This window comes from Anguilla rostrata, chromosome 10 (assembly GCF_018555375.3).
Source record: "Anguilla rostrata isolate EN2019 chromosome 10, ASM1855537v3, whole genome shotgun sequence".
NCBI classification, from domain to species: domain Eukaryota; kingdom Metazoa; phylum Chordata; class Actinopteri; order Anguilliformes; family Anguillidae; genus Anguilla; species Anguilla rostrata.
The window spans coordinates 41,310,349-41,324,144 of record NC_057942.1 but is presented as its reverse complement, the minus strand read 5'-3'; the positions used below and the strand labels follow the sequence as shown (position 1 = coordinate 41,324,144).

The 13,796-nt window shown below is 43.2% G+C and overlaps 2 protein-coding genes across 2 annotated transcripts; both read left to right on the top strand.

Annotated features, from left to right (window-relative positions):
- The first annotated feature begins 409 nt into the window (after positions 1–409).
- On the top strand, positions 410–9,837 carry LOC135233553 (GRAM domain-containing protein 2B). The gene is made up of 14 exons (XM_064297222.1): positions 410–836; positions 2,271–2,396; positions 2,826–2,913; positions 3,143–3,212; positions 5,159–5,262; positions 5,383–5,478; positions 5,575–5,646; positions 6,504–6,584; positions 7,071–7,182; positions 7,360–7,494; positions 7,627–7,714; positions 7,864–7,968; positions 8,261–8,345; positions 9,008–9,837. The coding sequence occupies exons 1-14, from the start codon at positions 724–726 to the stop codon at positions 9,047–9,049; spliced, it is 1,317 nt and encodes a 438-aa protein (XP_064153292.1). The 5' UTR covers positions 410–723; the 3' UTR covers positions 9,050–9,837.
- A 1,881-nt stretch (positions 9,838–11,718) lies between these two features.
- LOC135264530 (sperm-associated microtubule inner protein 10-like) lies at positions 11,719–12,963 on the top strand. Its single transcript, XM_064353239.1, has 3 exons — positions 11,719–12,022; positions 12,357–12,465; positions 12,579–12,963. Exons 1-3 carry the CDS (start codon positions 11,988–11,990, stop codon positions 12,786–12,788), a joined length of 354 nt encoding a protein of 117 aa, XP_064209309.1. The 5' UTR covers positions 11,719–11,987; the 3' UTR covers positions 12,789–12,963.
- Positions 12,964–13,796: the final 833 nt, after the last annotated feature.

The window sequence follows — 13,796 nt, the reverse complement described above, 5'->3', positions numbered from 1 at the left end:
CTCCAGTCAGAAGTCAGATAGAAACTATATTTTTTACTATGACCTGAGGCTCAAGAGGGGAGGTTGCAAATAAATATGACGCCTCAAAGCTCAGACTCATTTTTACAAAATAAACGTAGACCACCATCAGCCGAAATGTGGCAAATGGTTCTGAAACGAACAGCGTTACTGTATAGCCTATGACAGGCTTACATGTTGCCACTACGGTGGTCACCTCGCTTAAATATTACAATTTGCTGATTTATTTGACCTTAAGGCATTTTCTTACCTGCGTGTGCTATTGAAACTATGTGGGGCAAACGGTTACTGCAGGCAATTGGAACACCGTTGTCCACTAGGTGCACGTACGCGAGACTTCGGACAGAGTTGAGCAATGTTTTTTTTCCACCGCTGGAAAATGCTTTGACGCGCACAAGTTAATTTAGTAAGCATTTAGTAAGTTACTTGACTATATTTTGTACAGCTTGCAGCCAAGATAATGGAATATCTCCACGGGCACCAAAGGAGGAAGCAGGGTTTTGTGTATTGAAATTTGTTCCCTCCTCCCTCTCTCCCTCGTGGACTTTCTCCGCTTGATTGAAATTTCCTGGGAAGGGCCTTTTCCCCAAGTTGAACCTATGGGCGGTGGAAGAGACATCTCGATCGAGCCTACTTAGGTAGCTGGCTAGTTAGGCGGAAGGAGGCCAGGGGAAGGGAGTCAGTTACCGGGCAGTCCCTAACGAGATGGTACTGATGACCGACCAGCCGCAAAGTCCTTTAACTCCTCTCTCTTCACCAGATGAAGCCAAATCCGTTAAGACGAACGGCAGGAAAGAATCAAGAGATATACACTTCATGTAAGTTTGTATGGAACTCACAAAACTTGCCATTGTCTTATAGTTACGGCCTAAGTTACATGACGATCTTGTTACTTTATCTCGTAGTGCTTTGCTAAATTAAAAGGGTTGCATGTGGGCTACTGCTGCTAAATTAAGCTGGCAGCTCGCTTGCAACCGGCAGTTACTTTGTTTAGATCTCCGACCTTTGTCGCGAAGAGTCCTTGTCCTTTTGTTTTTATTTTAACCGTGTCATTTTGTTTTTAAAACTGTCGAAATAAATGCAAAATGACCGAAACGATGTTTCCTGAATGTTATTGGTATTAGTTTGTAAGCGTGGCCTTTTGTTTGTCTTTTGCAAACAAAGCCACTAACTCGCAAGTACGTACCTTCGGCAGTAGTGTTATGCAGTAGAAGTTCAGCTGTGGTAGCTTGTTTCGCTGTAGTCGCCTTTCGTAACGGAACTATATGGCCCATAAATATTTTTATTGGCTCGTTTAAATTGCTATTGTCAGTGGCATAGATATGGTGTACAAAGTAGATTATGCGCAAAATAATTTTATTTGTTTTCCATAGCCTAAGCCAAATAAATTGTTTTACGGTAGCCAACTTTATGGAACGGAATCTGCGCCAACGCATTATTTTCTAGAAATCTGACACACTTCTGCTCGCTTTACTGTAAACTAAATGACTGGAATTACAGATGGGATATGCCGCTTGGCAGCTAGGACCACGATTAGAACTTTTATAAAAACTTCCACCGTTACGGTAGCCTACCAGCAGGGCAAGCAACGTTGTCTGCTTGATGTAGGCTCAGCAGAAGCAATTTAATGGAGTTAAGTTTTCCATCGATATTAAACTGATTGATTATTTAATCATGTAGTAAAACTTGAATATTGTTTCAATAGACCTTATTTTGTTTGCCTAAAGTATTTTTTCCTCCTTAATAAACATTATACGACAATATAGCCTAATGGTAAAATTATATAAATGTGAAATATGTAAAATGCCCTTTTAATATGCAGTTCTCGACCCATTGTGTTACCATTGTAGACCAACTAATGCTTTGTAAAAATGAATTTGGAGTAGCTATGTTGACTCTTGCATCATTGATAGAAGTAAACTGTGGTAGAAATTATATTGTGTGCAGTGTTTTAAGAACCCATTGCTCCTCTCATTCATCCTCACTGCAGTTAAAAAAAAATATCTCTTGAATTGACATTGATTAGTTATGCAATTTTGTGTTTGCCCCTTTGTTTGAATCCTACATTTGCCTGCATTCTGTGTCCTACTTAGGGCTGAATTAGCCTATGTGATCAATTATTTATAAACATCATATCTGTGCCACACACAAAAGTACAAAAGCAAACGCACGGCCTTCCCTGTTGTACTTTCAATCCTTTGCAGATTTATTTATTGTTGGTCCTTAATCGGTATCCTGTGATTGGTGTGCAGCTTCGAGGCGGAGAATGGAGGAGAGGAGAAGCAGAGGAGAAACGGGAGGCCTGGAGCTGACCTGCAGCTGTTGCTGGAGGCCGAGTCAGATCTGTCCGAGAGCAGAAGGAAGCCTACGCTCGTGAGGTGAGGCGTTTTGCGTGTCTGTTCCCTGGAGATTCCTTTATTCCACTGGCCTGTGGGTGAGGTATATAGAGTGCTTTCGGTCAAGTTAGGAGTTTGAAGAAAGCACAAGTCCTCTACTTGATTATGGATTTATTTTTTACTGCAGAATTCATGGCAAAGTCACGCAGTAGTTGAATTCCTCTGTGCCTGGTCAATATCACTGACTGGGCTGTGTGTACAGTGTGCAAAACTGCCATGTTAGTTTGCAACAGGTTACATTGCACAACCAGTATTGACATAACCTCACTTCAATGTTGGTTACGTTTTTTTTTTGGTTTTTTTTGGCGGCAGAAAGTTGCAAAGAAACATTCTGTCCTGTGTAACTCCTCATTAATCCACACATGGTTTCTGTATGTGAACCGTGTAACATGGGCAGCTTTTCGTTTTCAGGTCCAAAACATTTGATCATTCGCCTCTCTCGCAAATATCCAGTGACTGTGAAGTAAAGATCGAGCGGAAGAAGTCTCTGACCAATCAGGTTTGTGCTGGAGAACCGTCTGCTTGCATTTATCAACCTTTATCAATTTTCCTAGGAATTTTGCATACAAAGCCCTTTCTACGCATGTTTTAAAATAAATTACAAATAAGTGCAAACTCCTTTTAGTATCACCAATATTGTGGGGTAGTGAATTTCTCCTAGTGATACTGGTTTTATACTTAGGGGATCTGTCAAAACTATTCAATTGAAATAATTTTTCTTCTTTCAGTTCTCAAAGACAAATGCCCAGTATCACAAGGTTTTTGCCGAGATCAGTAAGGATGAGCTGCTTCGACAAAGTAAGTCATTTTGAGCATGTGCTGCACTTTTTCCAGTTTGTCAGTTAGGGGTAATTGATACAGGGCCTGTTTAGGATGGCTTGTCCATTTTAGTTCAGACTGCCATCTCCCCATCTCCTTGTTCTGTATATAATAGAAAGTGTGTGCTTTAAACACACAGCTCAGTCAGGACTGTTTTGTAATAATTATGCAAGCCCACTTGTGTGATTAATCTTCTCTGCGTGGTGTAGTTCAGTGTCACGGTTTACATTCCCTCTGAGCGTATCGGTTGGCCCGGGCTAGATCTCTGAGCTCATTTCTGGGTACGCACGCACGCACACACACACACACACACACACAATATGGACACAAAAGTAGGGCGAGAGGAAGTAGGAGTAGTTTCCGATGTGTGGAATCGGCAGTTGGGGGTGTTTTTGTTGATGCGCGTAATCACCTGTAACCGAGGCGATGCAGAAGGGCGTTTGTGCGCTGCGCTGCGTTATGAAACACTTGCAAACGGTGGTCCGGTGAGGCGTGTGGTTGGTTAATTTGAGAAACGGCATCAGAGCGTGTTGCAATAACAGATATTTCTCAATGGACTGAGAGTGTGTGTGTGTAGCTCCTTAAATAGCTGCATTCACCTGGGTGTGGGCCACACCTTCGGCAGCCTTTCTTCAGGCGTTGGTGTAAACGAAGAGCTCCGTTGAGAAACGCATGTTAAATTAGTTTGCTATTCAGGGCCGACTTGCACTTTTTTTTTTTTTGTTGCAGAAACCATAGCCACTGCAGTGTAGATATAGCTAGCTTCCTGACCTTTAAAACCCCTGATTTGATTCCTCAAAGACGCAGATTTGAAACGAAAACAAATAATGTTTCTGTTACACTCCACTTGACTGTTAATTTCTCGCAGCCTCATTGTTTGCGAGCTCAACCAGTTAATCTATACTGAATTTGAACTAGAATTAAAAAAAAAAAAAAAAAAAATATGGCCACATTTATGTTCATCAAAACTGCAAAGATCTGAGGTGTACACACAGTTATCTAGAGGCACGGTAGCCCCCCCACAGGGTCTTGCCAGTTTCAATCTATTCTCCACACGGACAATTGTGGACCCGGCAAAAAGAGATTTTTAATTTAGACATCTGTCACACTGTTGCCGAGTGCTGTCGCGTAGCCGCGAGAGAAGGGTGAGTCACCTCTGAAGCATTTCCATGTAGGCCGGGAGCAAATGGAAAAAGCATGTAAATGGCCATTTGAATGGCTCCCAGCCCACACCGCACTGGCCCGGCACGCTTGAGTGTGCCCAGTGAAATCAGTGCCAAATGAAAGGGTTTTAACGTCGCTGAACTGCTCCATGGATGGACACAAAGGCTACCGTCAAAAAAAAAACCCTTTGTTTGCACACTGCAAGGTATATTGATGAGTGGTACGCAACAAGGTCAACCTTTGGTAAATGCACGTCTACTGCCAATACGTGACACGTAACCATTTCAAATACAGAATGTCGTCGCTCATTTGAAGTGAATGCTAGCTGCTCATGCTAATGTGCTTTGCAATACATGTACAATACATGTCTACATATTGCTTTCTGTCATTAACACGCATTAACATTGCTTTCTGTGAATTAAATAATTCACTCTATTTTGTATACATACAGTCCACTTTATTCACTGCTGGATAGCAAGTTTCATGTGACATTTATCGTTCAGCTAGAGACACTTGACATTGATTTATTTGGCGAGGCTTTTATTGACACAGACAGATCTTGATATGCTTATGTCTCGTAAAGTTTCTGTGGTTTGAAGGTATTCAAATCATTGCCAAAACTAAATCTGTCAGCACACTTTGGTAAATATGTTCAGTCATTCTTTTTTTCTGTTTTGTGTAATCGGTGTTTAAGTTGTGTAATTCATTAATGTAATTCGTTTTTCATACTGTGTGTCCTACATGCATTTCCCTGTCCCTAGGTTACACTTGTGCCTTGCAAAAAGACATTCTCTACCAGGGAAAGATGTATGTGTCTGACAACTGGATTTGTTTCCATTCAAAAGTCTTTGGTAAAGATACCAAGGTACAGAAAGGTTTACTGCAGACAATTTGTTCTGTATTGATTTTCAGATTCAAATTAAGCCATGTCAAGATTTTTCTACAAGCATGCACTTATTTTTTTTTTTCCCACCCCCCCCATTAGATTGCTATCCCAGTGCTGTCTGTGACCCTTATTAAAAAAACGAAAACTGCCATTTTGGTGCCAAATGCACTTGTGGTGGCCACCACAACTGAGCGGGTGAGTGTGGCTTCACAGCCATTTGAGTCCTGTTTGAATTCTGGCTTGTTCTCGAAACGTCTCGTCTTGTGACCGTTCTGAAATGTTCCTTTGCAGCACGTGTTTGTGTCGTTCCTCTCCCGTGACACCACGTACAAGGTCCTGAGGTTGGTGTGTTTTCATCTGGACGTGAGTGTTACCGTGACGTCTGCACACCTATAAATTGTTTTTAATTGGTCTTGGTTGCCCACTATGATGAAGGAATTATCAGTATGCAGTTCTTTAAAAGCAGTAATTATTACGCGAGCTGGCACTGGACTTTGGCTCCACTTCATAAAGGTACCACGTTGTAAATTGCAGATCTGGCTTTTATCTGAAACGTTTCCATTCGTGTTTGTTTTTTCTGATTACTGACTTGCATGAGCTTAACGCTGTGGAACTCTTGTTTGTTTGATGTTGGTGTAAAGTAGGGTTTTTTTTGGCAGTGTGACCCTGTTTACACTTGGTTTTAAAATGCGCCTTGGGTGATCGGATCACAAGTGGACAGCGCTAAATACATTTTGATCCGATCACTCAAACCACTTGCCGAGGTGGTCTGGGATGCATTTGACTACATATCTTTTGTAGTGTAAATGCTAATGTGTCCCCGACAAGGACGTAACAGGAAAATACGTCATCAATGCAATTTTTCGTCTTGTCCTGCGCTCTTTTGCAAGTCGCAAATGACTTTGTCCTGCCAATCTCAACAGTTGGAATAGCCCGTACATGTATATTAGTTCTTGAAACATTTGTTTTCTTAGCTAGCCCGTGCAAAACAAATCTGGCGCTTGTCTGGAGACAGACTTTTGACCTTCTAGCGGAAGTGACATAGGCAGTGACGAAATCTGAACTCAAGTGGTCACCTTGGAGACGCATGATAGACGCAGGTGTGAACGGCGATGTGTCTCGGCCGTCCACTTGCGTTCGGATCACCGAAACGCATTTTGAGACCAAGTGTAATCAGGGTCAGTGTGAACTAAATCAACACGCTGTGATTCCCATTCCAGGGAATGAGCACAGGAAGCAGCCCGGTTCCTTCTTCTGCGGAGAACAGCTTCAGATCTGAGCGGCCACCCTCTCTTCCTCTGGTCTGTGCTCTTCCGTACATGATCCGTTTTTGTTTTTGTTTTTTTTTGTGGGTGGGGGGGGGTGTTTGCATTTAGAGCAGGGATCTCCGAGCCGCAGTGTCTGCCTGGCTTTCAGTGTGTTTCTGCACTCAAGTGCTCAGTGTAAGTCACTGATCCGCTAAAAAGAGTCCACCCATCGTTTCCAAGCCCTAAACTGGCTGCTCTTCTAAAAGGAGACCACAAAGACCTGCAGGTGCTGCAGCTCTCTGGGACTGGAGGTTGAGATTCCTGCATTAGATGGTAGTTTGTTTGCTCCCACTTCTCCTTTTGGGCATGTTCCTCTCTCACTCATTCCCCCCCCCATCCCCAATCACCTGCTTTATGTTCAGTGGTGGTAGTCCAGGTTTCACTGCAAAGTTCCTTCAGTTGAAGTAATTTCCAGTTGTCTGAGGGGTTTCTTCGTTAGTCTGCTGATGGTACGCGTGTCTCTGTGTGGTCACCCGACAGGACTTCTCTGGGAATTTCTCCGATTTGGACGGGACAGTGAGGCAGCGGAGACAGGACATGGAGGAGAGCAGCAGCTCTGGATCCCAGACCCCAGACTACGAGAAAATGGCAGGTGGGTTCCCACCGTCTTCTAACGCTAGACTCTATATTGCAGTGAGTCGGACCCCTGCTGAGCCGCAGTTTAAAAAATAATAATAAAAGATTTGACGGTTGGAAAATACTCTGCAAAGTTATTTTGCCCTTTGTTTCTTTTCTTTTCTTTTCTTTCCCCCGGCTTGACTTGTGACAGAATTCCCCGTGCTCCCCGAGACCTTCCTGAGCGTGCCGAAGCAAGGGGAGGTGCCGGTCCGCGCGGACGTCCACCCGCAGCAGGCCCTGCCCCCAGCCCCGCCCCCAGACGCCGTCCCGGGGCAACAGCAGAACGGTGCGGAGCTCTCGCCTCCGTTCCACCTCCCCGAAATGAGCAAACGTGGAGGTTTCCGCCGTCCTCACCGACGTACGTGTCATTTAAACCTCCTTCCCCTCCCTCTCTTCCCTCTTCCTCCCCCCCCCCCAGGTTCGTCCAAAGCAGCAGGGGCCGTACACAAAGTGAAATCGTTGCAACCGGTGTCCTTGAATACCCTTCTCCTCGTCTACTTGGTCTTGTGAGTGCACTCCTCGTTAATGTAGTTTTTTTTTTTCTCCCCCTCCCCCCCCCCCCCCGGGATATTTCATTCATTGAACACCTGTTCCTTTTTCTTCCGATGTCCTGGGTTTTTTTTTTTTTAGTGGTGACTGTGACTTGTGTCTGCAGAGTCTGCCTGCTGGTGTTTTCCTCCTGTTACATGGCCTTCAAGATAGCGGCCCTGGAGCAGCGGCTCTCGTCCCTCGGCTCCATGGCGGAGTACCCGCACAACGAGTAAGCCCAACTGCCTTTTTCTATTTTAAAAAAAAAAAAAAAAAACTGCCTTTTTTGTTTTGGACAAGAGCAGGCAGTGATGATGGCGGTTCTCCGCAACCGTCCACTGCATGCTTGCCTGTGTCCCGATGCATATTTTTTATTTTTCCGAGTGGGATTTTGAGAAGGCGTGTCCATCCATTTGATTTTCACAGGCTTGTATGTAAAAAATTCTAGATGATTCTTAATATTTCTGAGACTTCAATGCATGCATTTTTGCATTCAAACGTACTAAAGATTTGTTCTCTTTCAGAAATGTGGTACACCACCGAGCACCGATGGAGGTGAACGCAGAAATCTACGGAGAGTTATCTACAAACCTGTTAAAGCTGGAAAAGGTACCTCGCCCGTTTCTTTCTCTGGTAATTGGTCGTATAGTGGAAAAATCGTGTGTGTGTGGGGAAGGAAAGGGTGACCATTTCGGCTCGGCTGGGTGACCAGGTTTGTGTTACTGTGCTAACTAACTAGGGCCTGTGAAACGTGACCACGGTATTGTGCCCTTAATCAAACATTTATAGTAACTGAGCTCTGCCGGAGCATTGTCTAAGGGGTTGTAACGTGAGCCGCTTGCTGTGGACTGTTGACTCTGGCTGATCTTTCAAAATGGACAAATTATTGGTGCCTCTTGCCCCTTCAACCCCCGAGGTGACGCCTGTAGACAGAGAGGAGGAGGACCTTGTTGTGTTTGACACTTTTTTGCTACGTTACAGTGTTTACCATTTTCTTACTGTCACAATGCATTCACTGGCCTGGAAGCAAATGACAGATTTGATTAGCATTTTTAGATGCTAGATTTGACTCAGCATTTTTTTTTTTGTTCCTTCACAAACTTAGTTCACCCAAAATCTGAATATTGTTTTTTTTAGGGGGTGGTGTTTACTTGATTTTGATTTAATGGAGTCAAACTTGAGGACAGATCACAAGGGAAAGAGGGTTTTGTGATTTGTCATTTTGTGGATAGTTAGCTTTGTCTTTTCCGGTTCTTCTCAACTCTCTTTAGATCCAGAGGAACCTGCAGAAGCTCCTGGAGGAAGCTGCGTGACTCGTAATGACCTGTCTGCACTTCTGCTGGAGAATCCCACGCAGACCTGGCGACCCCAACCAGCCCTCCCCCACATTCTGGCCGGGCAGAATCTTCGACCTCGGGCAGGGCGGGAGAAAATGAAAGGAACGGCAACAATGACTTTGACAACGGCACAAAAAAAAAGAAAAGAAAAAGACTGCCTTAATCGTGCAATAAGTTTGCTCTCTCTAACGTCTCAGGACTCTACTGCACTATACACTACACTGCACCTGTTACACTCACCCAGTGGTTCAATAAAGGAGAAATCGACAGGTCCGATTGCGATCTTACTTTTCCTGGTGGCACTTTTGGGGGAGAAGGGGTTATTGTTCTCGGGGAAAGTCCAGTTAATCTGTTGTACGCTGGCCGGTGCCGACTTGACAGTGATGTACCTAGATAGACACGTATCCAATAACCCTCCTTGTACGACATTTCTTCAATAACACAAGTGACAGGTGTACAGAAGTGTGCTCTACAGCACATGGTGCAGAGACGTGCATGTTGAGATCAAAACAACAAAAGCAAAGGTTTAAAAATAGTTCTAGAGTTTCCGGCCTTCTGGACTGTAAAGTAGCAGTGGCCAAATGCTTAGGCCTTCAAACGATGTCTCTCTTATAAGCTGCTGGTGTGCTGTTTGAAGACTACAGTAGGTCTTCCACCAGGTCACTCAAGTAATATGCTGGCAGGGCGTGGGGAGGCTGCAAATGTGTGCGAATGTAAAATCTTTGATCCTGTAAATCATTTCAAATGAATGGCTCTTTTTTGTGTGTTTAAAAAAAAAAAAAAAAAAACCTGAAATATGGAAGTCCCACCTGAAGCGTAATTTCATTGTGCCTAAAAAAGGCACCTGAAATGCAACCACAGATGGAGCTCATTTGGCCGAATACTTAAACATGCGAAAAGACTGCAGAAACGCCCGTTTGCCTCAAAATCCTTCGGCAACAGCGTTCCACAAGTCTACGTACACCTTGTTTTGTATTAGATTTATAAGCTGTGTATAAGATGGGTAAATTGTTGAATAAAATATCATTGTAATATTAGTGTATATACGTTAGTGTGCTGTGACTTAGTACCGCCTTAGCCCATTGGCGTCTTAATTTAAAATGCGATTTTCTCCTCACTGGAAGTCGCATTTAAAAAACATATTTATGTTGTGGTGTAAAAAAAAAAAATTAAAAATTGCCTTTTTTATTTGCTTGGAATCAAAAGCATATCAATTCTGTTGTGTGCCTTTCTTTTTAAAGTCTCAAAATGGATGGACAGCTTGAATATTCATACTAGAAGAATTAAAATGCCATATTTTTTTACTGTTGTTGAAAAAATAAATACCAATACAAATATATCACACAATGTACAGACCATATCTTTCAATATTTTAAAGCTCAATTGCTCTGTCTATGGACACATTTTAACTATTAGTTACCATTTAAGTATTGTATGCATCTTCAGATTGTACACAAGTGTGTTTATCCTGGTTTGTATCTCATAAGGACATTGATTTGCTCCTGTGCAATCTACTGTGTGTACCAGGAGCCGGCCTATATCCTGATCCAGAATATGCTGGGAGGAACCTTTTTCTACGTAGTGCATTTGTCAATGGGACATAGATCCGTGTTGCACATCGGAGAGTGAGGAACCCCAATGAACTGTTCAGTGGGAAACCCTCACTTATGATAGTCCTAGCTGTGCATTCCCATATCAATTCCAGCAGTTGTAAAAGTGTACACCTTGTTTTGAACAAATATTTTATCCCTCTTTGGAATGCTAAATGATAGACTATATGACCAAAAGTATGTGGACACCCCTTTGTCTGGGGTTGTTTTTCATGGTTTGGGCAATTTCCCTCAGTTCCACTGAAGGCAAACCTTAATGCAACGGCATTCTAGACGATTCTGTGCTTTCAACTTTGTGGCAAAAGGTTTGCCAAGATTTTGGATGTCCGGTGTCATACTTTTGGTCATATTGTGTATTTTACATCCATTCCATGGTGACATTTGTCATTAATTCATCGTAGTGTAAATTCAGGACAATGCAGAATAGCAGGCACGTCCTTCAAATCAAAGGACCTGCAGACAGCTGCTGCTGCTGCTTTTCATTTTGCGGTCTTCACTAATCTGCGCAGCCTCCTCATTGGATGACTGTGCAGCTGGTGCAGGCAGAGCACAGGTACCCAGCCATGCAGAGGAGACTCTCTTGCGTGATGAAGCAGGGAAATCATCACCCAGTCAGTACCAGCGCTAATAGGGTTTTCTTTCCTGATTGCATCGGCGCACTGAGAATCACCGTTGCAGATGGATGCCTGCTTAACCGCAAGTGTCTTTCTATACCTGTGGTTAACAGTGCATTACCTACAAAGAGAATGTGAAAATTTTGACATGTGCCACTAAAACTAAAACTACTAGTGGATCACAGATTTTGTTTGGAGAACATTTGTCAGCGCAAATTTATAAAACATAATCCTACCAAAGAAGGACCAAAATATATATATATTTTTTTATTGCAAATATGTACTTAAACATTTGCTGAAATTTTACCTATTACGTACACAGTATTGTACTACAGTAAATGTTTTATGAACTGACAAAGCTGTGCTGTTATATGATGTCCGGTTACTTCACACCAGATCAGTGGTTCTTATTAAGTATTGGCATAAGTATTGCTCCATAAGGCAGTTAAAGAGCATATCACGTTGACATGATGCGGCTTGACCCACTTCTTTTCGCTCAACAAAGTCTACGAGGACAGAGTCTGAAAAGTTTGCGTCATTCAAAAACAGCCTGCTCAGCTCTAGTTTCGCTTCCAACTGTGCTGGACAGGAGTTCAGTTACTCCTCAGCCTGCTATTGTTGCCCTCTCACTCTACCCATTACCCATGGTGCACTGCCAAGTTTCCAGGGGCTTCGCTGCTGTCAACAAACATGGCCGAGATGTCAATGAACACTGAACCAGACAAGTGAGTTTCCTTCATTTGAGCGTTCAATTCCTTCATTTCTGCTGTAGGTGAATGATTTAAACAGGATATACAGGTATTTTTATGCAAGCTTTCATTTTGGAAATAGTGTCATTACTGCCAGAATCATATACATATTTTTTTTCTGATAGGTAAACTCTCTACAACTATAGTATACACATACATGTATTTTTTGTATTTTACTAATACTATTCTTTGTAAAAACATTAAAATTAGGACATATATTAACTGATCAAAACAAATAAAATATATGCTTCACTGCATTAAAAAAAAAAGACAAGCCTTGATATGGAATCCGTCTGAAATGTTTCTACAGATCAGCGCACCACCATGTCCCCGCTTTCTCCGTCAGACATCCCATGATTCCGAAACTCTACGTAATGCCATGGAAACAGGACATGAAGAACCAGAGGCTCTTACTGAAGGTGAGCACGCACTTCAAGCGAACAAGCGAACCGCGTTTGACACGAAAAGGCGCTCTAACATTTCCGTTCTTTTCCGTGCGCTCGGGGTGCTTCCCGCCGTCCCCTGGCTGCAGGCCCAGGTTCCCCGCAGGCCGCACGAGGAGAGCCTGTTTTTGGAGGGAAGAGAGCGGCTCTGTCACGGACAGGGCAGAGCCGGGTCGCTGGACCCCACGGCCCCCGCCCCGTCCCGAACCTGCCGTCCGCCCCCCATCGCCTCACACCTGTCCAGGTACAACAGCTCTCTGACCACTACCCGGGGCTTGTATGGACAAGCCCCGCCCTGATGTCCTAAAGAGACTTTCATCACTGGTCCAGTCAGGAATACCTGGACTAGGATCACTTCCATACTCCACGGGACTAGAGGACTCCATTTTTGGACCCTTTGCTTTATTTCGTTTCATTGGGGTTTTTTTTTTGTTGGTCAAAACACCAGTAAGGTTAAATAAAATAGTACATAACTTCAAACGTTTTAAATGACATTTTCATTTTTGTCTGTCTGATTGTGTGTTGCTGAAATTGCTTTTAAGCTCACATTGAACATCTACACCAGCAGTTGAATTTTTTTTTTTTCCCCAGAGTTAAAGAAGTGAAGTGCAGTCTTTTCTCAATGGTTTTTTTAAATATTTATTTATTTATTTAGTTATTTATTTATTTAGTTATTCATTTATTTCTTCTCCCGCGTGCTGATGTTAATTAGCTCTGTTGGACATTAAGGTGGGGGGTCTTTTATGTTTCCACCAGAGACGCAGTTAAATCAAATGACAATCAGAGATCAGGGCTGACACACATCCGGACGTGGAGCAGGGCGGCTGGGCAGGGTGGCTGGGCAGGGTGGCTGGGCAGGGCCGCATTTGCAATGCAGAATTTGCAGAACAGAAGCGGATTGTGTTTAAAAGTCCATTAATTTTAATGAGTTGGCTCACACCAGCCACAGAGCAGCACCGGGGCCATAAATGCTCTGCTACCATCAATTTTTTCACACCCTGCTCATCACATTTCCCCAAATATCCAATCGCTGCTTGAGGAATCATTGATGTATGCTTATTGCTTAAAGCTTACACGTTGGTAACGTCTGGAAAGAGGGACTTTGCTACCCTTATTTGCAATGCCATGTTGGTGTAGGCCACTGCATATCTACAGCAGCAATGCTTGTGGGCATCTGCAGAGCATACATACACAATCACCATTAAGCAAGAGCTAATGCATATTTAATCAATGAAATATTTTATGGACACTTAAAACTTCAATTGTTATTAGCTTTTTTGTTTTTGCGGAGCCATAAACCGATTTGA

Coding starts and splice junctions, on each gene's coding strand:
- LOC135233553 (XM_064297222.1), top strand. CDS start 724: ATGGTACTGATGACCGACCAGCCGCAAAGTCCTTTAACTCCTCTCTCT. Junction 2,397..2,825: donor AGGAAGCCTACGCTCGTGAG/GTGAGGCGTTTT, acceptor TTTCGTTTTCAG/GTCCAAAACATTTGATCATT. Junction 7,715..7,863: donor CTCCTCGTCTACTTGGTCTT/GTGAGTGCACTC, acceptor TTGTGTCTGCAG/AGTCTGCCTGCTGGTGTTTT.
- LOC135264530 (XM_064353239.1), top strand. CDS start 11,988: ATGGCCGAGATGTCAATGAACACTGAACCAGACAA. Junction 12,023..12,356: donor ATGAACACTGAACCAGACAA/GTGAGTTTCCTT, acceptor ATGTTTCTACAG/ATCAGCGCACCACCATGTCC. Junction 12,466..12,578: donor ACCAGAGGCTCTTACTGAAG/GTGAGCACGCAC, acceptor CCCTGGCTGCAG/GCCCAGGTTCCCCGCAGGCC.